Source organism: Mesoplodon densirostris, chromosome 15, assembly GCF_025265405.1.
Source record: "Mesoplodon densirostris isolate mMesDen1 chromosome 15, mMesDen1 primary haplotype, whole genome shotgun sequence".
Lineage (NCBI taxonomy): Eukaryota > Metazoa > Chordata > Mammalia > Artiodactyla > Ziphiidae > Mesoplodon > Mesoplodon densirostris.
This window is the reverse complement of record NC_082675.1, coordinates 78,250,971-78,278,250: the sequence shown is the minus strand read 5'-3', so window position 1 is coordinate 78,278,250 and position 27,280 is coordinate 78,250,971. Positions and strand designations below refer to the sequence as shown.

Below are 27,280 nucleotides of genomic sequence, written 5' to 3'. Positions count from 1 at the left end.
GGGAAGGAGGGACAAAGGGGCGGGGGGGCGGGGAACTTTTCAATGAATCCTTACTCCCTGCAGAACAAAGTCCAGACTCCTTATCTCCAAAGCCTTGAAGACCTGGCAGTGCCCACGGGTGCCTTTTTAGCTTCCTTTCTGGTCACTCCTTCCCCGCAGCTCCCCTGGCTCCCTACTTTCCAGTCATCCCTCAAACACGTCATATACTTCACCCTTCCATACCTTTATTCATGCTTTTCCTCTGCCTGAAATGGCCTAGCCTCTGTCAAAATCAGTTTTAAGATTTGAAGATTCAGTTGAACTGATACCTTCCTTAAGAAATTCCTACCCACACCTTCCAAATTCAGCATTCTCCCGTCTGTGGCACCACGGTGTGTCCTGCCTCTGTTCTAGCACTTGTCACCGTCCATCTTCTGATACTGGACCCGAAGTCTGGTTCCCTGGGTTCAAACTCCAGCTCTGCCACTTAAGAGCTGCATGTATTGGGGAAATTCTATCTCTCTCAGCCTTGGTTTCCACATCTGTAAAAATGAGATACTTAAGATCTACTTCACAGAATTAGGAAATGAGAAAATATATGTGAAAATACTTTGTAAACCATAGAGAATATAACATTTTTACATTTACAGATTTAAACATGTTACACTGGAAAAACTCAGTTCTTCCCTGCTAGGTCTTTCTTCCCTGCCTGTCTTTTTTACCTACACATGCCGTCCTTCACTTCTGATACTTCTGGTCACCAAATACTTGAAGGCTTTTCCTCACACCAAGCAATTCTCTGTGACACCAGGTGGGTGTTTTGCAATTTGATTCAATTCTGACACTATCTACCTGGAGAGAGTGTCAGATCCCACAAGTTAAGGGCTCAGTCCCACAAGACTGCCACACACACACACACACACACACACACACACACACACACATACATACACACACAGTCCTCGGACGCCAATCACAAGACAGGGATGCTACCTATGCTTCTGACCGATGGGCTATAGATCGGAGGTTACGATGACCCCCTCCTGAGGTTCAATTAATTTGCTAGAGCAGCTCACAGAACTCAGAAAAACATTTTACTTGCTCTTACTGGTTTATTATAAAGGTTATGATAAAGAATACAGTTGAACATCCAGATAGAAGAGATGCATAGGGTGAGGTATTTGGGAAGTGGCGAGGTGCTTCCATGCCCTCTTGGGGCTCCAAGGGCTCACCTGGGGCTCACTCTCCCAGCACCTCTACGTTCACCAACCCAGAAGCTCCCGGAACCTCATCCTTAGGGGATTTTTATAGAGGATTCATCACATCACATAGGCATGATCAATCATTAACTCCATTTTCAGCCCTTCTGCCTTCTCAAGAGAATGGAGGGGGGGCTGAAAATTCCAAGTTTCTAATCATGGCTTGGACTTTGTGGTGACCAGCCCCCATCCAGGAGCCCACCCAGGGTCACCTCATTAGAACAAAAGACATTTCGATCACCCAGGAAATTCCAAGGGTTCAGGAGCTCTGTGCCAGGAACCAGGGGCAGAGACCAATATATTTTTTCTATTTATCTCACACATGTAAAAGGTAAAAAGTTTCTATTCCATTAGAAGGTAAGCTCCCAAAGAACAGAACTTTTTAAGGAAGCATTTTATTTTAAAATACTATTTACAAAAGAGTTGCAAAGATATAGAGGATTCCCATATATGCTTCACCCAACATCCCCTACTGTTAACAACTTAAATAACCATGGTGTACTTATCAAAACTAAGAAATTAGCATCGGTATAATACTATTAGCTAAAATACAGACTTTATTCAGATTTTATCAGTTTTTCCACTGTCTTGTTCTGTTCCAGGATCCAGTCCAGAATCCCATATTGCATTTAGTTGTCAGTCTCATGCAATCTGTGACAAGTGTCTCAGTCTTTCCTTGTTTTTTAATGACTTTGACATTTTTGAAGTGCACTGGTTAGGTATTTTGTAGAAGTTTAAAAAAAGCTTAATTTGTATTTGTATGGTACTTTCTCATGATGAGACTGAGGTTATAGATTTTTTAAGATACCACAGGTGACACTCTCCTCATTGCATATCAGGGAGCACATGGTATCAACAGGACTTATTACTGTATTGGTGATAAAAGAGGAATTTTTGACTGTTTGCTTCATATCCAGCACCTAAAACAGCCTGGCACATGGTGGTACTCAACTGTGGTACTCAAATGAATTCTCTTTTCACTATTACATGTCTTGCCTTCCACTAAATTGTAAAATCCTAAATGGCAAAGACCACACCTTATTCATCTTTGTAGGTTCCTAATGCCCAGTAGACTTGTTTTCAGTGGGTGTTCAGTAAACATTTAGGGATTGAATTGAAAGGTAAATTGGAATCTGGTTGTATCTTCAGGCAAAATCAAGCTTGGAAGTCATTAAGGAACCAGCGACTTATTTTAAGCAGCTCAGTTAAATAGTTTAATATTTATTAAATGTCTATTATGTGCGGATATTCTAAGGGCTGGAGTCCCTATAGTATTTTATCAGTAACTGGAAGGGGACAGGGTGGGTAGGAAGGAGAATTGATAGACGCAGGCAGAGAGAGGGCTTTAGCTTTGAGCCTGCATGATGGAGATTTGGTGATATATTATTCTAAGGAGAGATCAGAGAAGGAAGTTTGGGGTTTAAGATAATTAATATGGCTTTTAATGTGTTGAATTTTTCTTGTGGGAAAACCCTATGGTTTTCTGGAGCTCTCTGGGAGGTAGCTATAAATGCTGGGCAGAGGACAGGGCAGGCTAGAGATTTAAATTTGAAGCCATTTCTATTCTATTGCTCCTGTAGCCCAGGAAGGGGATAAGATGAGCAGAGCTTGAGTAGTGAGAAAGAAGAGGACGTCAGACTCTTGAGGAAATTCTGCCCTAAGAGTAAGAAGTGGAGAAAGTGAAGAGGTTAGAGAAAGGACATTAGGACACTATCTGGAAGAGATTTCAAGAACTGGGTAGTTGACAATACTAAGTAAGAAGCGAGGGAGGGAAGTTCTTTATTTAGGAGACACCAGATGTTTGGAAAGAATTAGGGAATGAGTGGGAAATAAAACGTTGGAGTGATTAAACATCTATTTTGTTTTCCTTTGAGAAACTAAACTATGAAAGGAAGAAAAAAAAGAGGACTGTGCCCGCAAACAACAGAATGCTGGAAAAAGGTCTTATTTTAGTTCTGCCACTAAGCCCTGACATCTGTGGTCCTGCATAAAGCACTCACCTGCTCAAGCCATTAACCTTCCCTGTAACGTTAACTGGAATAAATAATATCTGATCTAACAGTTTCACGAGACTTGTGTTCAGAAGCCTGCATCCCCACCAGACTGCCGTAAGCTCCTTGAGGGCAGCGCCATACATAACTTTTATTGAAATTCTCGGGGCTTCCTAGAGTCATCACAATAACCATTGGGAAAATGCTTGTGGGATGAAGTGTAGAGCGTGAGCAATAACAAGTGCTAAGGCGTGCTGAGATCTTCCTGTTCGCTTATCACTCTGCAATGCGCCTAACCGCGCAGCACTAGCATTCTCCACAACCCTGAGGTAGGTACTTTAATTACCCCCACTTTACACAGGAGTAAATGGTAACGGACCCAAAGTCCCCAACCAGTGGGTGTTGGAGACGAGATAACTTTTTTCACACAAAAGCCATAGATTGACACAGCACTCTCCATGCTCCGTCAAGTGAAAGAAGCCAGAACCAATAACTCATCTCAAAGGATAAGACTTCCGCAAAAGGAAGAAAAGCGCATGGGGATCGATCCCATGCGGTCTCCCTGCCCCTAGGCCGGAGCCGCAATGCGCCTGCGCGCAGCCTGACTTCCGCCAGGCCTCGGCGGGCTTAGTTCCGGACTGGGTGGCGCGCGTGGTGATGACGAAAGCGGAAGTACTGAGGCTAGAGGCCGGACGAGAGCCCGGATGAGAGCCCGTAGGGGCTGGGGCTTGCGGAAGTTTTGTCAGGGGGGGTGCTGCCGGCTGCTGGAGCGTAGTGTTGTTTTGGAACAAGTTCGGGAAAGGAGGCCGCCGCTTGAGGTCCAAGAGCCACCGGCCTGCGCACGTTTGGGGCAGCTCCGGGCTCGACTCGACGTTGCCACTGTAGGTTTCCTCTGCCCCCGTTCCTCCTCGAGGAACCGCCTCGTATCTCCGCCATGGCATCCACCTCGAGCAACCTCCAGGTATCGCCATCCTCCCGCCCCCTGGAGAGCCCAAGCCAAGGGGAGGCGCTGGGCGTGGGGTGGGAAGTGGGGGGCGGGGAAGAGGGAGGAAGCGGCGGCGCGCCGGCCCAGAGGCAGGTGGGAGAGTCGGACGCTTTCCGCATGCTTCCGGGGTTTCCCAAGCCCACTGGCTTTGTGGGACTTCTGACTTTTGTTGAGGCTTTTTTGTTTTTTCCTTTTCAAACCAGCCGAGTTTGAACCGAGCTGGGCAGAGCTTTGAACAGAGGCACGAACGCTGCAGTCAGTGTAAGGGAGAGAGGAAAGAATATAATGTATCCAGTGCATTTCTCTGGACCAGTTGAAAATAGGGTGATTCGAGTTCTCTCCTAGTTCCTCAAGCTGGTGTAGCAAAGCCTTTCTTTTCGAGCTGTCAGGTGCATAGAAACGTGAGCACAGTCTCAGAATCTGAGGAATCCGTGAATTCATTGAGCTATACGTTCAGGTGCACGCTAATGGCTCCCAAAATATAGTATATAAATAAGATCATGGAGTTTTCTTAAACTCCTTTGTAACTTCACTTTCCCAACCCTACCGCAGTGAGTTCAGTGTTTTGTTCATAAAGCATGTAATCCTGATACTTTAGACTTAATTGTTAGACCTCTGTGGAATGGAATTCATGGAGGTGAGAAAATTTTCAAACAGTGTCTTCCATCCCTAGAATGGATCTGGGGCATCAGTGGAGTTTAGAATGTGACTTAACCTCGAGAGCTCCAGTCCACTAGACAAGTTTGGGACAAAAGAGTAGCGTGAATCCCTATATTGAATCTTTGTCTTGATCTTGCAGTTGAAAAGGCTTTTGTTGAGTGCCTGGTACAGGCACCTGGGATAATTAATAGAGGACCTACGGAGCCCAGGATAATTCATCCTGAAGAAAAATCACTGCAAATAGACTGATTTAAATGGAGATCAAATTTTCACCAAAAAGGAGGTGGGGCACTTGATTGGGACTTTTATCTTGGAAATCAACCCAAAATTTATGAAAATAAATGTTTTATGTCTTTAACAAAATATAATTGCAACGTGACTTATTTCTTAGAATAAAGAATAAGTCATGTGTTGATTTATGTGTATTTTTTCCAACAAGATTTCATTAAACTAAGATGCAACAGTCTTCACTTAACATTAGTTTTTTTGTTGCCCCATTCAGAAGGGGTCTTTTTGGTAAATGTACTTGGAAAAAGTATTGGTCATTTGATAAAACTGTTCCTTTGAGGATCAAGATGATTTCTTTTGAAATGCCTTGTCTTCATCCTTGTTGGTTTGTCAGTTAACTGCATAGTTTTATTCCACCATCTTTTAAAAATGTTTTTATTGAAGTTTTATTGATTTACAATATTAGTTTCAGGTGTACAGCATAGTGATTCAGTATTTCTACAGATTATACTCCATTAAAAGCTAATACAAGATAATGGCTGTAATTTCCTGTGCTATACAATATATCCTTGCTGCTCATCTATTTTATACATAGTACACCAACTGTTATTTGTCAAGAGTTTGCATGTGATTTGGGCATTCTACAATATAATTTTCATCTATTTACTGATCTTTTTTATTTTGCAACGTTTGCAGTTTCATTCTGTAATCCTTTGCATCATATTTGAATTAGATTGTGGATGTTCTTCAGTGAATCAGCTCGAGGTTGACCCATATTAAAGGCATAACTGATAGTGTTAAACAGAGGGAGAGGTAATGAGTTATACTTTTATCAGTGGTTGGGTCACAGGTGTGCTTTCTCATTCAACCTTTGCCACCTTCTAATGTAGGAAATTTGGATGAAGAATATTCAACTAACGAATAGCTTTCCCACTGAACAAGGCAAAATCCCCATAGCCAGATGCTTATAATCAAATGGAGGAATGCAGATAACTAAATATCAAAATAAAATAATGCAGTAATGCTCTAATAGAATTAAAGGTTAGTGTGGGAGGGCAGAAAGGAAGGGCTTGTGTAACTCTTCAAGGATAAATGAGAAATGTTCCGAGAAGAATAAATGGGAAGATGATGTGAGCTTAGATGAGAGTGAAAGGTACTGACACTATTTGTCTGCCTCGTGTTTTATGTGATCTCATTTAGTCCTCAAAACAACTCTTCAAGGTATTACTCCAGTTTCACAGTATAAGAAACCAAAGCTTATTAAGTTTATGATTTGCCCAAAGACATACAGTTAATTAGTATTGAAGACTTGGATTAGTTTTGAATCCAGGTCTGTGCTTATAAGTTTGTGCTTTTTCACTATGAAGTCATGCCTTCTTGGACAAGAAAGTGAGATGCATTCCAAGCAGAGAAAAACAACATATGCCTCAGTCTAGAAGTGTAATAAACCTTGCAGAGGGTTGAGAGAAACTGCAAGTTCATTGTGTATAGACCTCAAAGTTTACCCAGTCCTGAATATTTACTTTTCTGAGTGTCTACTATGCCATGCATTTTGCTACATGTTGGGGAATCATAAAAGAAATGTATCATCCTTGATTTCCAAGGGCTTATATTCTGACGTGAAAACATCAGACATATAAAGGGACTACTAGGATACTTTGTGACCTTTGGAAGGATGTACAAGAGGCAGTGGAAATTTAGAGGAAGCATAGGCTAGGCCTCCTGGGGGTGCTGGGAAGGACTTTGCAACTGGAGGACCACAGTGACTGTGCTGAGTGTTGGAGAAGCTGGAGTTTTACAGGGAGACAATGGGATAGGGTATTCCAGGTGGAGAGCACACTGTACACAGAGGTATGAATTCTGAGCCATCTGGGTTGTCCCTGTAGTTTGGTGTGACGGTAACGGAGTGTGCCAGGTGAGAGGTCAAGCCTCGTTAAGCCACATGACAAGGAGCAGTGTGTGCTGCACATAGGTGGTTGGTCCCCATCCTGCTGTCAGAGGGGAGTCAGAGGAGGCAGTAAGCTCACGTTTCTGTTTTAGAATGAAACCATTGTGTGTGTTCAGGGCACAGCTTGACAGTGGGGATTACAAGAAGAGGGGGCATATTTGGGGCCAGGGTGGCCCTGAACTTCTGGGGCTTGAAATGCTTGTGGGGACAGTCAGGTAGAACTGTCCATTGAGAGCTGGGTACATATGTATAGAACTTAGGCTAGGCTGGGAATAAGGATTTGGGAGTTAGTCGCATATGGATGGTAGCAGAGGTGTGGCCGTCTTGGAAAGTTTATAGAATGAGGAAAGACAAGGACCAAGGTGCAGACCCAGTGGAATATCAGCGTTTAAGGAGAGAGAAAAGGGAGCCTGAAAAAGAATCGTGACATAGCCAAGAGTAAAACCTGGAGAGGATGGTGCCTTGATGGCCAAAGGAGGCCATGTGAGGTGTCTCTTACGAGGGCTAAGTGCTCACCTAGTTACCCATAACTAGATAAGTGAGAGATCTGGCAGTCAGGGGGCAGGAAGCATTGCCGTGGGAGGAATCAAGAAACCGAGATGAACTTCGGGTGCTCTTTGGGGCTTTGCTGTGGAGGTGAAGAGGCAAGTATTGAATAAGATGGTAGCTACATGGGAACCTTAGAATTGGGGAGAGCTGGTGTGTTTCTGTTGGTGTTTTGTAGCTGTGAGTCTAAGATAGGACTTGCATACATTTTTATGCTAAGGAATGCTCCCCAAAAAGGGAAAGGTTAGGTTGGGGAGAACAGTTGAGCTGATATAATTGAGGGGCCTAGATGTCTGAGGAGGAAGGTAGGAATGGGCTCCAGAGCACCAGGGAAAGAATCAGCCTTGAAAGACAGGGGCTGGGACATCTTCCCTCCTGAGATGGGTGGGTCTGGAATTTACCCAGTTTCCCAGGGTTTTCTAGCGTGGGCACATCATGGTCTCCTAATCTGAAAAGCACAGTCCCAGGTGTTCCTAGCCTTTGTGCCTCCATATCGATGACTGGATCCTGGCTGACCCTGAGATTCAGTCAGTCTTGTGCCAGCCTCTTTGCAAGACTCCAGAATATAAAAAAGCCAGTACAGCAGGCATGACTCCTGTCCTCATGGAGCTTATATTCTAGTGGGAGAGGACAGGCCAAAACAAAACAAAACCCACATGCACAGAAACAAGCCACTGGAAGGATTTTAAACAGAAGAGTGGAGTGTTTTAAAATTGAATAAATTTGGGAATCATCAGCCTGAAGATAATCAGCTTCAGTCATTGAGAACAGCTCACATAGGGAGGGAGTAAACAGAAGGAAGCCCGAGCCCTGAGGAGCCCTGATATTTCAGGGTCAGGTTCAAGAAGAAGAGTCAGCAAAGGAAACTGAGCAGGAGCTGTCAGCAGCGGGAGGAAAACGGGCAAAGTGGCGCTTGGGAGCTCGGCAGAGGGCAGCGCTCCAGAAGGGAGTGATGCTGTAGCAGAATACTGTCGAGAGATCAAGGTGGACACAGAGCTGGTCTTGGGATCTGGCACCACAGAGAACCTTGATATGAGCAGTTTTATTGATAAGATAAGGGACAGCAGCCCAGATTGGCAGCTGAAGGGTAAGTAGAAAAAAAGGAACTGGAAAGAGGAGAGACCGCTCTGGTGAGGTTTGGGTTCTGAAGGTCGCAGAGACACAGGACCAAGCCGAAGGGGGTTTTAGTGTCAGGGACAGCTAAAGGAGGGCTGTTTGCACGCCAGCGGTGGCAGTCCCCTTCCTTGTGGAGCTTCCCTGTACATTCAAGGAGATGGCCTTCCTGTAAGGGAGATGGCCTTCCCTGTATATTCAAGGAGATGGCCAATAAGTGAGTACACGGGAACAGTGATAAACACAGCAATGGGATAGAAGTGCAGGGTGAGGGGAGAGCTGAGATCAGGGGAGGGGTGCAGCCTTTGAAATAGGAGATGAGGGAGGGCCTCTCTGGGGACTTGGCACGTGAACTGTGACTGAAAACGAGACCCTTGTGCATCCATCTGGGGAAAGAGCAGGGGAGAGTGTTGTGGGCAGAGGGGTGCTAGTCCACAGGCTGCCTGAGTGAAGGAGGGCTACAGGGTTTCAGGTGAGACCCAGACCGAGCCAGGGCCCAGGTAGATCACGACCCAGCATTTGGGATTTATTGTTTGCAGCGGGAAGCCGTCAAAGGGTGCCCTTCACTGGTGCTGTGTGGGCTTCCGTATCAACTGTGGAAGCAGGCTGACCGCTTAGAGGAGGCTAGGCGTTAGGTTTGACAAATGTGATAGTGGATTGAGCTGGGGTGGTAGCGATGGAGACGGTCAGGATTATATTCTGAAGGAATAATTGGCACTCCCAAACCATGCAAGACACAGTTAATTTTGTTTCAAACGAAAAATGCTAACAGAAACAAGGGTGAAGTGGAGCATTCATCAGGGGAAAAACAGATGCATATCCTCCAATCATCATCTTTTTTTTTTTTTTTTTTTTTTTTTTTTTTTGCGGTATGCGGGTCTCTCACTGTTGTGGCCTCCCCCGTTGCGGAGCACAGCCTCCGGACGCGCAGGCTCCGGACGCGCAGGCTCAGCGGCCATGGCTCACGGGCCCAGCCGCTCCGCGGCATATGGGATCCTCCCAGACCGGGGCACGAACCCGTATCCCCTGCATCGGCAGGCGGACTCTCAACCACTTGCGCCACCAGGGAGGCCCCAATCATCATCTTTGATTAAAGGTTTAACATGTGCTGTCCAGTATGGTAGCCACATATGGCAATTTAAATTTAAATTTTACTTAAATAAAACTTAAAACTCTGCAGTCACATTAGCCAGAAGTTTCAAAAGCCATATGCTCCCGTATTGGACAGTGCAAATACAGATGCATCCATCATCAGAGAAAGGCTGCTTTAGAGTGATTGGTACCATATTTGGAGCTAGATTTTTACATACTGACTGCACGAGTTTTAACAAATGTCATTTTGGTTCCTAAAAGAGGGCTGACAGCAAATGAGGGGAATGCATAGCTGAAGAGGTGAGTGACACAGCAATTCAAAATAGCGTAAGAAGGAAATGATAGCCAGAAAAAGGAAGAACTTACTTCTGCTACGTGACTTAGCCTCTGAGCCTTCTGGATGCATTTTTATAAGACCAGGTACAGCAAACCACCAGTTGACCAGGTGCTGTGACTCCGCCCTTTATATCCTGCTGAGTTTACCAAACTTGGAAATTTAGCTCCAAGTTCAGGCTGTTTGAACTGTGAAACATGTACTGCTACATTTTATCAGTTCTGAGACACACCATTTATTTTTCTTCCCTCCTGCCACAGCAGAGGGAAGGCCTGTTCCTCCCATTTATCCCATCTGTATGCCGTCCATGAGCAACTGCTTCAAAATATAGTATTTTCAACATATGATTAGTTTTTGGATTATTTGAATAATTTCTTATCTTCATTGTATGCTTATTTTTAACATAGCATAACCATGATTACTTTTTTCTACTGGCTCTTATTTCTGTTGGATAGTTTTACTACCTAAATTAATCCAGGTGGAATGTTTCAGTAAACCATGCTTGTTCTTAATTTGTATGTGTATGCATGTTTTAAAATATTAAAGATAGTTTTCTTAATGAAAATTTTATTTTGAGATGATTGTAGATTCACATGCAGTTGGGAGAAATAATACAGAGAGAGCCTGTGTACCCTTCACCCAGTTGTCCCCAGTGGCAGCATCTTGTAAAACTATATAGTACAGTATCACAACCCCGATGTTGACATTGATACATTCTACTGTCTTATTCAGATTTCCCCAGTCTTAAGTGTGTGTGTGTGTGTCTGTGCACAGAGTTCCGTCGAGTTAATCCCTGTATCCCCTGCCGTAGTCATGGTACAGAAGAGTTCTCTCCCAAAGGATCCCTCTCGTTGCCCTTTTATAAGCACAGTTACTTCCCTTTCTCTTCCCCCTGCATTTCTGTCTCCTGACAATACTAAACGGTTCTTCACCTCTGGTTTTGTCATTTGAGGTTATGTGAATGGAATCATGCAGTATGGAACCTTTTGGGATTGGTTCTTTTCACCTAGCTTAGTTCCCTCAAGATTCATCCAAGTTGTGTATATCAGTAGTTCATTCTTTTTTGTTACTGAGTAGTACTCCCTGGTCTGCGTGTACCATGGTTTAACCATGAAGGGCATGTGGAATGTTCAAGTACAAGTTTTTGTGTGAACGTAGTCTTTATTTCTCTGAGATAAATGCCCAAGAGTGCAGTTGCTGATTCATGGGGTGGTTGCATGTTTAGATTTGTAAAAAAAACAAACCTGTTTCCCAGAGTGACTGTACCATTTTACATCTCAGCAATGTATAAGTGATCCAGTTCTCTGTATCCTCACCACTGTTTGGCATTGTCGCTATTTTTTATTTTAGCCATTCTGATACGTGTTTAGTGATATCTCACTGTGGTTTTAATTTGCATTTCCATAACGGCTAGTGATGTTGAACATCTTTTCATGTGCTTATTTGCCATCTGTATATCCTCTTTGGTGAAATGTCTATTTATGTCTTTAGCTTATTTTCTACTTCAGTTGTTTTTAAACTTGATTTTTGAGAGTTCTTTCTGTATTCTAAGTGCTAGTCCTTTCCCAAACATGTGGTTTGCAAACATTTCTCCCACTCTTTGGCTTGTCTTTTCATCCTTTTAACAGGCTCTTTTACAGACCCAAAATTTTTAAGTTTGATGAGGTCCAATTTATCATTATTTTTTTCCTTTGAGGTGTAATTGATATATAATGTTATATTAGTTTCAGGTGTGCAACGTGGTTCGATATTTGTTTATATCGTGAGGTGATCACCACAGTACATCTGGTTAACATCTGTCACCATACATAGTTACAAAATTTTTTTCTCATGGCAACTTTCAAAAATAAGTAAGAGAGTATTATTAATTATAGTCACCATGCTACACATGACATCCCCATGACTGATTTACTTTATGCTGGAAGTTTGTACCTTTGGACCCCCTTCACCCGTTTCGTCCACCCCCCACCTGTGGCAACCACCAGTCTGTTCTCTGTCTGTGAGCTCATTTTTTGTTTTTGTTTTTTGGGGTTTTTTTTTTAGATTCCCCATATAAGTAAGATCATATGGTATTTGTCTTTCTCTGTCTGACTTATTTCACTTAGCATAATGCCCTCAGGTTCCATCCATGTTTTTGCAAATGGCAAGATTTCCTTTTTTATGGCTGAATAATATTTGATATATATATTTTTTCTTTATCCAGTCATCCATTGGTGGACACTTAGGTTGTTTCCATATCTTGGCTGTTGTAAATAATGCTGCAGTGAACATGGGGGTGCACATATCTTTTCAAGTTAATATTTTCATTTTCTTCAGATAAATACCCAGGAGTGGAATTGCTGGATCATATGGTAGTTCTGTTTTTAATTTTTTGAGGAACCTCCGTACTGTTTTCCATAGTAACTGCACCAATTTATACTTCCATCAACAGTACACTAGAGCTCCCTGTTCTCTCCGTCCTCACTAGCACTTTTTATTTCTTGTCTCTTTGATAATAGCCATTGTGATGAGTGTGAGGTGATAACGCATTGTTGTTTTGATCTGCATTTCCCTGATGATTAATGATGTTGAGCACCTTTTCATGTACCTGTTGGCCATCTGTGTGTCTTCTTTGGAAAAATGTTTATTCAGATCCACTGCCCATTTTTTGATCAGATTGTTTTGGTTTTTGCTCTTGATTTGTATGAGTATTTTATATTTTTTGATATTAACCCCTTATCAGATATATATGATTTGCAAGTATTCTCTCCCATTCAGTAGGTTACCTTTTCATTCTGTTGATGATTTCCTTTGCTGTGCAGAAGCTTTTTTGTTTGATGTAGTCACACTTATTTTTGCTTTTGTTGCCTTTGCGATATCAAATCCAAAAAATTATCACCAAGACCAACGTCAAGGAGCTTATCATCTGTGTTTTCTTCTAGGAGTTTTATGGTTTCAGGTCTTATGTTCAAATCTTTAATCCATTTTGAGTTATTTTTGTGTATTGTATAAGATAGTATTCATTTTCATTCTTTTGCATTTGGCTGTCCAGTTTTCCCAGCATCATTCATTGAAGAGACTGTTCTTTCCCCATCATACGTTCTTTGCTCCTTTGTGGTAAATTAATTGAGAACATATGTGTTGGTTTATTCCTGGGCTCTTTCTTCTGTTCCATTGATCTATGTATCTTTTTTTAATGCCCATATACTGTTTTTATTTTTTCTTTTTATATATTGTGCTTTTGGTGTCAAGTCTAAGAACCCTTTGCCTAGCCCTAGATGGTGAAGATACTCTTTGTTTTTTCTAAGGATTTTATAGTTTTACATTTTATATTTAAGTCCATGATCCATTTCAAGTTAATTTTTGTACAGAGTACAAGATTTAGTTTGAGGTGTTCTCCCTCTCTCTTTTTTTTTTTTGGCTTATGGATGTTCATTTGCTATGGAACTATTTCTTTAAAAGCCTATCTTTCTGCCATTAACTTCCCTTTCTATATCTTTGTCAAAATTCAGTTGGACGGGCCTCCCTGGTGGCGCAAGTGGTTGAGAGTCCGCCTGCCGATGCAGGGGATACGGGTTCGTGCCCCGGTCTGGGAGGATCCCATATGCCGCGGAGCGGCTGGGCCCGTGAGCCATGGCCGCTGAGCCTGCGCGTCCGGAGCCTGCGCGTCCGGAGCCTGTGCTCCGCAACGGGGGAGGCCACAACAGTGAGAGGCCCGCATACCGCAAAAAAAAAAAAAAAAAAAAAAATTCAGTTGGACATAGCTGTATGGATCTATTTCTGGTAGTTGTGTGTGTGTTGTTTTTTTTTAAAGTTATTTACAACTTTTGAACTTACAAAACAGAAACAGACTCACAGACTTAGAGAACGAACTTATGGTTGTGGGGGTGGGGGAGGGACAGTTAGGAAGTCTGGGATGACATGTCCACACTGCTGTATTTAAAATGGATCTGGGCTTCCCTGGTGGCGCAGTGCTTAAGAATCCGCCTGCCAGTGCAGGGGACGCGGGTTCCAGCCCTGGTCCGGGAAGATCCCACATGCTGCAGAGCATCTGAGCCCCATGCGCCACAACTACTGAGCCTGCGCTCTAGAGCCCGTGAGCCACAACTACTGAAGCCCGCATGCCACAATTACTGAGCCCGCACGCACCACAACTACTGAAGCCTCCAAGCCTAGAGCCTGCGCTCCACAACAAGAGAAGACACCACAGTGAGAAGCCCGCGCACCGCAACACAGAGCAGCCCCCGCTCGCCACAACTAGAGAAAGCCCACACGCGGCAACAAAGACCCAACGCAGCCAAAATTAAACAAATAAAATAAGTTTTAATAAAGTGAAATAAAATGGATAACCAACCAGGACCTACTGTATAGCACAGGGAACTCTGCTCAATATTATGTAACAACCTAAATGGGCAAAGAACTTGAAAAAGAATAGATACGTGTATATGTACAACTGCATCACTTTGCTGCACGCCTGAAACTAACACAGCATTGCTCATCAACTCTATTCCAATATAAAATAAAAAGTTAAAAAAAAAAGTACTACAAAAGCTGCCCATTTCATTCTGGAATTTCTGGAAGATGTGAAGAAGTAGGAAATGAAAATACTTGAGCCTTATCAAAGATAAGCCCTGTGAAATTTCCTTCCCATCTTTCTTCTGTGCTTTCTAAAAGTTTATTTATTTGTTTGTTTGCTGTTGTTGCCAATACTTGATCTCATGCTATATGTAAAAATTGTATAATGCTTTTCAAAAACTTCCATTATTCATTTTTCCATATTATTACGAATATTGCTTAATATTTAACAATTCTACTTTTTATATTGTGTGGCATCTTTTTGCTATTTAAAATTTAAGTTTTCAAGTTTTGTTTTTGTTTTTTCAAAAGACCTCTCTGGTTTGTCTTTGCTCAGTGAACCTTTTAGTTAATTACTGAGTTAAAAGATTTGGGTATTTTTCAGACTCTTGGGATTTCATTGCCCTATTGCTTCTGCAGGGGTTTTACCCCATTTAAATTTTACTGTTGTCATATGCTTTAGACATTTGATTTTTGAGAATTTCCATAAATGCTTTTAACTTGAATTTTCATGTTACTTGATTATTCCTTACTAGCCCTGAGCTTGACTTTTGTTGAGTGAACAATTATGTGAGAATCTCAGTGATTGGTACTAGATAAAGAGGTGTTCAGATAGCATTTACCTTTTAGAAGAAATGTAATTTGCATTTTATAAATAATTATAATTTATAATACAATGCAGTTGTGATTTAGGAAAAAAAAAGATAGATTTGTTTTAAGGTTGCTTTCATTTTTAAAGAAAACGTTCAGCGTGATTATTTATTTCAAACTTATGCTATGCTTTGATTTTGATGGTATGGTTTTGCCTTCCTTCAAACAGAAGGCGATAGATCTTGCTAGCAAAGCAGCCCAGGAAGACAAAGCTGGGAACTACGAGGAAGCCCTTCAACTCTACCAACACGCTGTACAGTATTTTCTCCATGTAGTTAAATGTAAGGTCATCATTTGTTTTTTTATTTAAAAACACTAAAAGAAAAGATTATTCTATTTCATTTATAAAAATTGAAGTACAATGCCAGAAAATTATAAACCATCAATTTGCAAAAAAGCTTCTTAGTAGTTTTTAAGTACTCAGCCAACAAATGTGCACAGCTGTCATAGTTATTACTTTGTACACCTAAAAATATTAAAATGCCATATAGTCAGTGGGAAAAAGTTTTCATTTTAGTGGTTATGTACCCAGATTATGTAATCTGGACCTATTCATTTTCTAAACATCTCTTTGGAAATAGATGTTTTAAAAATAGGTTGGGGGACTTTCCTGGCAGTCTAGTGGTTAAGACTCCACGCTTCCACTGCAGGGGGTGCGGGTTCGATCCCTGGTGGGGAAACTAAGATCCCACGTGCTGTGCGGTACAGCCAAAACAGAAACAAACAAAAATAGGTTGGGAGACATTTTGTGTATTTCCAAATATGTATTCAGTATTTACCACCTGCCAGCTACTGTTCTAGGCACTGAGATACAGCAGTGAGGAAGAAATGGATAAAGACCCCTGCCTTCATGGATCTTAAACCTAATGCTGAACATATGTGAAATAAAACATTGAAAAAGTGTCTTTCTGGCAAACATAGTTTTTTTTTTTAAATTAAAATTTTAGCAGTTGGATAATTTAGGATTTTCTTTTGAGCTTCCCTATTTAATTTTGAGGTTTTTCTGTCACATTAAAGTGAAACTAAGAATGAATCATAACATATAAGATAGGTGGGGCTAATCCCATACACTGCGTATATTGCTGAAGTCTCCTTTTCAAATAGCTCTCACAGGGGCCTTTAGTAAAATTACTGTACTGGTGGTACTCATAATATATGGGATTTCTGTCGCTTTTTATACTCTGAAATAAAGCTTATGTAGACGTTGATGGAAATGGTTAATATTGCTTTACTTATATTTGTCTTATAATTGGTTTTGTATGAGATAAGCAGCTTTCAGCTGTCTGCACAGAATGTAAGCGAACAGTATGACGCCCACAGAATATTAAATAATTTCTTACTATTCTTTAACATTAACTTAAGATATCCTAGTGTCTTGCTCAGAACTCTTTCTGACTCACACTCACTGTTGGCCCCCAACCCTGCTGGAGGAAGGAGTAGAAAAGATTGATAATCATGGATTATGATGAGCTAGAGATGATCTTTTCTCTCTCCTCCAAAATAGATTTTCCTTGTTGGAAAAGTATGTCTAGGGGTTTTAGACCTGTCTGTAAAGAGTACTAAAGGAAAAATCTCTCTCGTTTCCCTTCAATAGATGAAGCACAGGGTGATAAAGCCAAGCAAAGCATCAGGGCAAAGTGTACAGAGTATCTTGATAGAGCAGAAAAACTGAAGGAGTACCTGAAGAAGAAGGAGAAAAAACCGCAGAAGCCAGTGAAAGAGGGACAGCCAAGTCCAGCTGATGAGAAGGGGTATGTATTTTAGAGTGAGATTGTATTGTTTCGAATTACAGGATAAAATTTAATTTAATTTGTGAAGTAAATTTCTTTTGTTTAAATTAGGTGTTGGCAAACCGTGACTCATGGGCCAAATCTGACCTGCTGCCTGCTTTTGTAACTAAAGTTTTATTGGAACACGGCCTCATGCCTTCACTTACTTGTTGTCTGTGGCTGTTTTTGTGCTGTACCAGCAAAGCTGAGTAGTTGTGACAAGGAACCGTATGGCCTACAAAATCTAAAATATTTACTGTCTTGTCCTTTACAGAAAAAGTTTGTGGACCCCTAGTTTACCAAGCTTCGGGGGTAATATACCTCAAATTGCTCTCCTTGACTGCCTGGTAGTAGTAGAAAAAACATTTGGTAGGAATGCTACTCGCTTCTTTACGCTCTGGCCATTATGTAATGAAGTTTAAAATTGTAGGAGTAATCTGTGAATTGAATCTTTGACTAGTAGTATTGACTTAGTACTAAGCACACGGACAAAATGAAAAACAACTCTGGTAATGTAAAACAAATTTTGGATATATAAGTTTTTTGATGTGGATTTGCATCAGATTTGCTTTACTTTATCATTGTAAAGAAAGCGACACAGCATAATTTATAAACATCAAAACTCATTTTTGAAATGTCTTCCTAGATGGGGGATATATCACTTACAGATTCAGAATTTATATATTCAGCACCTAATGTGTGCATGTCAGGCTCTGTGCTGAACAGTGGGAACATATTCTACCCAGATCCTCTGATCATTCTATTGATTGGTGCCAGAAGTGGTTCCAAGTGACTACATACTCTGAGAAAACAAGACTCTGGGGTGGGGTTATCTGGCCTCGATGGATATGAAGGCAGGAAATTCTGGTTAGCATTATAGGATGTAATACTTACAGTTCATGGTAAGCAGTGGTACAAGTAACTTAGATAATCCCTGTGGTCACCAGGCATGGAGTGCCCTGAAGGCAGTGCTTTGGGGGCTTTGTGGCTACTACGAAAGGCCATTTTAAGAACTAGAGTTGACAGCCTGCTTCAAGTTACATGGGAGAGCTTGAAAAAACTTAAAAGCTCAAGGTTTTATATTCTCTGTTCAAGACATGGTCGGGGAACCGGGGAGTTCCATTGATACCCTAAGAATATTGTATCTTACAGCTCTAGCATTGGCGTGACAAAAATTAGACCCCAGCTGATCTCATAGCTTATTGGATTTCAAAATCAGTTGAACCTCACTGGGTTTCTTATGTGAAAGTTAGGGCATGTATTGTAAGACTGGGACTCCAGATGAAAATGAAATGAAAGCTGCTGGGAAGAATCAGTTGACCTCAAGTACCTGGACCCCCAGATCTCGCTGAGACCCCCTGGCCCGCAGAAACGTCCTCTCTCCTGGGAGTTGAGCCTCACCTGGTCTTGCTTGGAGACCGTGTAGTGTCCCTCCTAAGATGTCTGCCTAGCAGGGGGATACCAGTTCTGTGTTGGATGGCGGGACCCACTTTAAGCTGAAATGGGGTAAAGCAGAGAAGCAATTACCTCTTGCTAATGGATGCACAAAAATAAATGGAGCTCAAGCACAGATGCTCACAGACACAGTTCAAAGCTGTGGCAGCTTGGTGCTGAGGTGGAGTGTGGTTCTCGGCAGGCTCTTGGCGGGGCCCCTCTCACTGCTCAGGGTGCTTGCTGCCGCGTAAGAGCTCACTGCAAAACAAACGCTAAATGCTATTTTCGTTTTTTGCTTTCATTAAAGCGATGATCGTCTTTGGATATCGTTCAGTTACTGAAGACAGGTACTAATGTAGGTCTTCCGTAAAAGCAAAGTGACATAAAGCAAACTTTGGGAAAGCAGGGATCCCTGTAGTGCATTCCCTTACAGAATTCGAGGGCCAGGGAGTCAAGTTTGGATTCCATATGGCTAGGAGAAGTGCCCCCCTCCACCAGGGTAGCTCCAGCAGGGATCCCTCTGCTGCCGGCTCCCTTGCCCAGCATTCCGGTGCCGGGGAGTGGGCAGCAGGCCCTGCCACAGCGCCCTCAGCAGACACATACAGGCGTCTCCTCGCATGCAGCCCCTACCTCAGTTGCTTGCTTCTGCCTTCCAGCAGGACTTTGGTCTCCTGTGGAGCCTCAGCTGCAGGGGAGCCTGGGAAGGGCAGTTTTATAACAAGTACAGTCTTTACTGTACAGGAAAGCGCAGTAGAAGAAGGTTGGGGTGAATGTCAGGGTGAATCAGTTTGCAGTCTCCACCTTACCCATAGACCCCACCATCCTGTGATAACCAAGCAAGCCCATTCTGAGATAAAACCTGTCAATCTTTTTATTCCCCTTTATGTCTTATATGTGAAAAATAATGTAATGCCATATTTTTTGCTTTGAAGATTGCAGTGTATTCTGTCACATGCTAATCCTTATAATTGAATATACATTATTTCTAATTTTTTCCCTATTGCAAACAATGTGGGCATGATTCTCCTTGTAGTCAAATCCTTGAACTCATTTAAAATTGTTTCCTCAGAATAAATCCCTAGATATGAAATGTGTGCATTGATCTCCTTGTTCTTTGGGGTCGGTTCATTTTCATCAAAAGCTTCATCCATCCTTTGGAACCCCTGGGCTAAGGGTTATGCACCTTTGTACCTTAAATAGTTGATGTTTTGGGGGATATTTTTCCTCCTAGTTATGGCTTCTTGTTCTAATATATAGTTTGCCTGGTCCTGATTTTTTTTATTGTTAATTGTTTACAACACTCCTGTAATTCATCTTAAATCTTTTGTGGAATGAGGTGTGGGTCATGCATTTATGAATTAATACCAGTACATAAATAGGTATGTCATGGGAATTTGGAGCTAGTTCCTGACTTCATTCTGATCGTTTTGTCCATTTCCTGTTCATGATTCCATTTTGATGGGTAATATGCCTGCTTACTATTTTGTTTAGTATATTCTGAAAAGTAATAAAATAAGCTTAACTTTTAATGTGAATGTCTTACTTTGCCACTTAAATTACGGATATTTCAGGTTAATCTTTTCCTTTATTTTTTGCCTTACTTTGATAGCAATGAGTGATTATTTGAATATATTAAATTCTTTTTATTAGGAATGACAGTGATGGGGAAGGAGAATCTGATGATCCTGAAAAAAAGAAACTACAGAGTCAACTTCAAGGTTGCTTTAGATTTCATTTTTAAATTTACTATTTTATTTGTAAAAAGCTCATAGTGAATTGTCTATTTGAATTGGGTTTTTTTTCCCACCTGTATTTAAATGAGGTTCAAGAACTGGCTTTGGTTCCCAGTGGTCACATGCTGGCTTTGTTGAGACCATTTTTATAAGATTTGCTCTGTAGGGTCTCTAATGGGTTGGTTTTTTTCCATGCAGTAAAAATAGTTTCATTTTATATCTTCCTTAAAAAGCTTACTCTCTTTCATTTTGTCTTATTTGCCCCCTTTTGGAGAGGGTAGCAGTTATACTATTAGCTTACTATAAAATCTGATGGTATTGAAATTTCCTGTCAGAGGAACAGAATGCATTAGGACTCACACTTGGCTTTTATTGCTGTTGCTGTAGCTTATTCATTGATGCTATTTATTTCATGTTTCCTACCTGCTCTTCCTAATCTGCTTTTTTATCCTATTTCAGCATTCCCATTTACATTTCCCTCTTTCCGCTTTCAGTTTTTTACCTTCCATACCTATAAAAAGCCCTTTCTCCTCTACTGTAGTGAAGTGGCATGATCCAGAGGGCATAGATTGTAGCTCCATTCACATCTGGATTCTGCTCTGGGATCTGCTGCTTAAATCTGTTTAGTCTTGGGCAAGTTCCCTAACCTCTCAGAGTCTGAGACCCAACTCTAAAATGGAAGTTAAGAATACTTTCAGGGCAATTAAAAGGTTAATGACAATGTAAAAACTGCCTAATATTACATCTGACAGTACTAGGGACTCAATAAATAGTAGCTCTGTGTATCTAAAAAGGCATCTATTTAATTGCTGGCTTCTTTAGTTACTGAGACTTGATTGTTCTTTGATATGTTATCTAATGATTTTTCAAGTTGAATTTTATGCTCAGTCACTGGTAACATGTGTTTTATTCATTTGAATCTTGCTGAATAGAACACATATCTGGGAAAGATATCCATTATACAGGCTCAGCCTTAGTTAGTGATTGGTGAACTTACCTAGCTTGGCCAGACCTTTAATCTTGCTATTCTAATCTCCATTTTGGTAATATTTGTCTTACCGACCCCTCTGGGATGTATAGGGTAATACTATAAGGATAGTATTTTGAAAACACTACAGTTAACGAGGGTATTTTTCCACGCCAGCGTCAATGGTGGGTGTAGTCCAAGGGCAGTAACTGAGTTTCCACTGCCTCGAGCAGTGTGGTCATGCTTCATCCTCAGTAAGTATTTTTGGGCAACCCAGTGGTCCATGCCAAGTGGCTTTATTTTACTTGTAAGGCAAAAAGCTTTTTCCATCTGTTCTTTTGGTTTTGTTCCTCCTCTTTCTGGTTCTGCCCCACTGAAGTAAAAATTGGATTGTATCTTTAATCTTCAAAAAGGTACAATTTTTAATAAGGAATTTTTTTTTACATTTCCTATGAGTGCTGATAAGGCCCAGGGATGTATAAAAATACAGATGCTTAAAACATTTAAATGAGGAAATTTATTTGGAATTTCAGGATGAAATGGAATAGGAAGGGGTCCTAGCCTTTTGTATCTGAGAGTCCTTTTTCTCCATCTTTTAGTTTTATGGTTTGCTGATGGATTTCATCATATAATATCCTTTTTTGAATCTTTCCTCATTTTTCCTGAAACAATTTTCCAAATCTTTTTACTTCTGTTTTAGGTTATGACATTAAGTGTAATATTTTATTATTAAAATTAAAGTTCATGATTTGAATTTTCTGTTAATTTTGATATTCAGTGACTTTGAGGTTAAATAACATATTAGTATAATAAATAGTATAATCAAAAAATGGATAAATTTATACAATTGGGAATTATCAAATTATTTGGCTTTTATTTTCTAATAATCCCTCTTTTTAATTTTAAAAATCAATCAATGTCTAATAATCGATACTACTTTTGTCTAAATAGTCTTTTATCACTGAACATTCCAAAGTCACCCAGCTTAAGCTTTTTTTTTTCTCTCTTTTTTGCGGTACGCGGGCCTCTCACTGTTGTGGCCTCTCCCGTTGTGGAGCACAGGCTCCGGATGTGCAGGCTCAGCGGCCATGGCTCATGGGCCCAGCCGCTCCGCGGCATATGGGATCCTCCCGGACCGGGGCACAAACCCGTATCCCCTGCATCGGCAGGCGGACTCTCAACCACTGCGCCACCAGGGAGGCCCCAGCTTAAACTTTTAAAGAGAAAAGTATTAGTTAAATGTGAAGATAAATTGTGACACATTTAGAAAATTCATAACAAAAAATTTTAGTTGACCAGATAATGCTTATATATAAATTTACTTTTGTTTAACTGACACAAAATCCTATCAGATGATGTAATATTTTTCTCATGTAGGGTTACTATTCTGTATGGGACATAGAAAAGAAAAAGTGAATTGGCTTTTTTTCTTAATTTATACTTAGTCTGAACTTTTAGAATGCTAAAAGTGTTTATGGTTTCATTTCATTTTTTTTTCATAAACTTATTTATTTTCGTCTGTGTTGGGTCTTTGTTGCTGTGCACGGGCTTTCTCTAGTTGTGGCGAGCGGGGTCTACTCTTCCTTGCTGTGCGCGGGCTTCTCATTGCGGTGGCTTCTTCTGTTCCAGAGCACGGGCTCTAGGTGTGCGGGCTCAGTAGTTGTGGCTCGTGGGCTCAGTAGTTGTGGCTCACGGGCTCAAGAGCGCAGGCTCAGTAGTTTGTGGCACACGGGCTTAGTTGCTCCGCGGCATGTGGGATCTTTCCGGACCAGGGCTCGAACCCGTGTCCCCTGCATTGGCAGATGGATTCTTAACCATTGCGCCACCAGGGAAGTCCCTCGTTTCATTTTAATGTATAACTAATGATTTTCATAATTTAGGGAAGTAAGTTGCAGAGTATAGCATTCTTAGAATAACAGATGATCTTTCAAAACAAAAAAAATACCCATAAAAGTAATATCATAGATAATAGTAGATTGTGTGAGTGGTGATATTATACTTAAAACAATTACACATCACCTTTGAACAGGCTACTTTGTAGTTTGTAGTTGAGCAATTTCTATATACTGAAAATTGGGAAAGATTTTGATGAAAGATCTGGAAAGTTTTGCCAGCACACTATAGTAAGAGAAATCTTTGTGGACTCTTACTGATTTTTACTTCTCCTTACTGCAACAGTTTGCTATGGCTTTTGAATATACTGTGTCCCAAAACTAAATCATTTGAATGACTTTGTTAATGTACAAAAATTGTAAATAGGTCTATTTAGAAACCGAATAGAAAATTTGGCAAATCTTGGGAAAGTATTGCAAGTCTGTAAGAGTACACCTTCTCCTCTCCATCATCCCCGTCCCTTCCTCACCCCTCCCTTCCCCTCTCCCTCTATCTGTCCATCCATCCATCTGCCTGTCTATCTTCAGTTAAAGTCGTTAAGTATATTTTCTTTCTGTAGTTAAGGAGAGCATTAGATCACCGTTTCTTTTGGTTAAAAGGAGAAATAGGAGATGTTCCAGAATCAGCATACTCAAACATTACAACTAGTTTTTGTAACGTTTGGTGCTTTTCCTGTTCATTACATCATTTGATCTTTATACTAACCTGTCTAAGTAGTTTGGGCAGATGGTATTGTTTTTACTTCACCATGAGGAAGTGGAGATAGGAAAGTTAAGTGACTTTACCGCAGGTTACCTGGCTCCCCTCCCCAGGTCCCGACTCCCCCTCACTGCTCCCTAACAACTTCGTGCTCATCACACACTTCCAGAAATGTTTTTAATACATAGAACTTTTCCAGACAAAGTTATAATGCATTTCTGTATTTCATCATTATTTCATGTTGTCTTCTAAATTTGATGGAATAGTCCTCTTTAAAGATGACCTAATTTTTTGTAGGCGCCATTGTTATAGAGCGACCAAATGTGAAATGGAGCGATGTTGCCGGTCTCGAAGGAGCCAAAGAAGCACTGAAAGAGGCTGTGATATTGCCTATTAAATTTCCTCATCTCTTTACGGGTGAGATAACTTTTAAATAATTATTTTTGATGATTTTTTTTTAATGTGTTGATGACTGAAGTAAAGTATTGTGAATTCTTGTCATTATATCACGAGTTGTTACCTTAATTCTGTTGTAAGGCAGTGATATACCTTTACACAGATACTTATTTCATATGCATATACATACTTGTAATATATTTATTGCAAAAAAACCTAAATGTCAAGCAGTAGGGCATAGGGTAAATCATGGACATACAGTAGGATACTGTGCACTCATTAGAGTATAGGATACCATCTACATTAAGAAATTTAGATCTACATTATAATTGGCATAGAAGAATGTCCACCTATATTGTAAAGATCAAAAAGCAAGTTACATAGTATGTATAGTATGATTCCACGTTGTTAAATAAATGTGTGTGCTGAGAAATAGGTGTAGAAAGATTGACATAAAAATGTTAATGTATGTCTAGGAGATGAGATTATGGGTGATTTTTACTTTCTCCTTTGACTTTCATCTGAATTTTTTTGCAGTGGACATGTACTAGTCTTATAGAGTATTTCCATTTCTTAAACAGAGGAGTTAAAATTATTTAACAGTTTCATAGGAAGCGCATATCCTCTAGTAGCTCTTTATCACTGCAAGGAGAATATTGCTAACCCACCATCTGGGTACAGTTGAAGTTACAGCTCTAGCAGTAGGTGGTTTGTCTGTGCTGAACCGTTCCTTCACATTGTCCTTTTTGTGACTGATAGCCTGTGTTTGTGATATGGCTATACCCACAGTCTAACAGTGAAACAGAGGTTTTTCCTTTTAAAAACAAGCTGGTTTATGTAGAGAGCAAATCTGTGATATTGGCCTCAAACTGAACAGGTCCAGACAGTGATGTCGTATAGAGCAGTGATGAAGAGCGAGAACCCGTGGGCCACCCATTGTCCACCTAGCTTCGAGGTACGACTCACAACCTCACTTCAGGAATATGAAACTAACAGTGTAAAAGTTGACATCATAACCCTATAAAGGTACAAAAATACGGTTGAACTCATTTTATGTTGTGTTACTTATACCAGTGTTTCCCAAACGTGAGTCCTATATGTATCATCTTCATGAATTTTTCCATATATGTGTACCATTATTTTTTAAATATTTTTCTTTAAATCACTCACTTTTAGAGCAGACTTTTTATTAAACTGTAACATAATGTACAAAGACATGCAGGAACCCATAATTGTTCAGCTTCATAAATTATCAGAGTACACCTGTATAATCATCACTCAGATAAAAAAGTACTGCTGGTAACCTAGAACTCCCTCTCTGCCTCTTTCCTTCCCAGAGGTAATCACTCTTTTGACTTCTAATACCATAGATTGTTTTGCCCATATTTGACTTCTAATACCATAGATTGTTTTGCTCACTTGTTTTTACTTAGTAACTTTATTTTAGAAGACTTCTTTGTATCTCTGTAAATGGAAAAAGTAGTGTTTTTATAGAATGCATCTTAAAAATTACTTAATTGAAAAGTATTTGTATACCACCTAAAAGCATCTCATTGCCACCAATGGTATATGTACCACACTTAAGGGCACACTGATTTATAATTGCAGACATTTAAAATAGGCAAATAGAATTCAAGTAAAAGTTGAGGCTTTCATAACAATAAACATGATATTTAGTTTTGCCATCAGTCATCTGTTTATCATTCTTTTACAGACACCGTGTGTCCACCCACAGTTTACACCTAGTAGTTTTTTTTAATGTGTGTTTGATACTTTATTGCCAGTTGTAACCCAGCCTGGTTTATTTAAGGCAGCATTATAATTTCTCATTAGCAGAATTGAGATACAAAGAATTTACTTGTTCACTTGCTATTATATTTTGGCAAAACTAGTACTTAAGGTAGAGTCCGCTTATCATTACCCAAGCACTGGAATGGGAATCTGCCACCTGAAATAACCTGTGCTTCCTTGTGGAATCAGGAATTGAGTAGAACTTCACGAGTCATCCAAACTGTGTTAGTTTCACTCCTCCAAAGGTCATAAATACTTAAAAAATCTATTTCTAGATGCCCTTCCCCTGTGAGTATAGTTCCTCCTACAATATTCTGATGTTGAGCAGTGCACATAGTAGATGATCAGGAAGTACCTTCTAACTGAATTCTTTTCTCTTTAATAGACTGGAAGGCCTTGGAAGGCAGAGATCCTTGTATTCATAGTTCTCTGCCTACATGTCGTGGTTTCAATACGTAGTGGTTGAATGAGTGAGCAAGCAGATGAACTTCCTCTTAGAAGGATTATAGCTATATAAACACAGTTTGACAAAGTGGTCTCTAGAAAAAGCAAAGTACACTTGGGACATACTTACCTTAGATGGATTTATTTAAATTTTGTTTTATTCTACGGCTAGCTTTAGAGTGGAAACCTCTTCACGGTACTCTTCACTGTGGATGATGTCTCTGGTAACTGAAGTCAACAGTCTTGAAAATCTCATGTTATTTTTCTAATGCAAATTTTAGGCAAGAGAACACCTTGGAGGGGAATCCTGTTATTTGGGCCACCTGGAACAGGAAAATCCTATTTAGCCAAAGCTGTAGCAACAGAAGCAAACAACTCAACATTTTTCTCAATATCTTCCTCTGACCTTGTTTCTAAGTGGCTAGGTGAAAGTGAAAAGTAAGTAGTAAATTGATTTTTTTTTTTAATTTTTCTTTGCCTGGTAGTCACTATTTCAGTCTATAAAGTAATAGGTTTCTTATATCATTAATAGACATTCAAAAAAAGTGCTATTATAAATACAGGTGGTATTCATTTCTGTTAGATTAGTCCCTAGTTTGGAATTTATTTCATAGGGAGAAGATAGCATATATGATATGTGCATGGTTTAGTAAATCATAAAGTGAATTATCCAAATGTAGTAATCTTATTTTAAAGATCAAAACGTGATGAGACTTTTTGGTCTGTAGAGTTCCTATAATATTGGTATATAGTTTTGTTTTAGTTTTTTCATTGTCATGTGTCATTTACTATTTTTTTTTAGAAATTGAAACCT

The 27,280-nt window shown here is 40.4% G+C and overlaps 1 protein-coding gene across 1 annotated transcript in view; it reads left to right on the top strand.

Annotated features, from left to right (window-relative positions):
* The first annotated feature begins 3,902 nt into the window (after positions 1 to 3,902).
* VPS4B (vacuolar protein sorting 4 homolog B) overlaps positions 3,903 to 27,280 on the top strand; it is a 31,637-nt gene continuing 8,259 nt past the window's right edge. The window contains exons 1-6 of the mRNA XM_060119370.1: positions 3,903 to 4,190; positions 15,510 to 15,621; positions 16,935 to 17,091; positions 20,194 to 20,261; positions 24,133 to 24,252; positions 26,748 to 26,904. Coding sequence (XP_059975353.1) covers positions 4,164 to 4,190; positions 15,510 to 15,621; positions 16,935 to 17,091; positions 20,194 to 20,261; positions 24,133 to 24,252; positions 26,748 to 26,904 — 641 coding nt within the window. The 5' untranslated portion in view covers positions 3,903 to 4,163. The remainder of the gene's footprint in view (positions 4,191 to 15,509; positions 15,622 to 16,934; positions 17,092 to 20,193; positions 20,262 to 24,132; positions 24,253 to 26,747; positions 26,905 to 27,280) is intronic.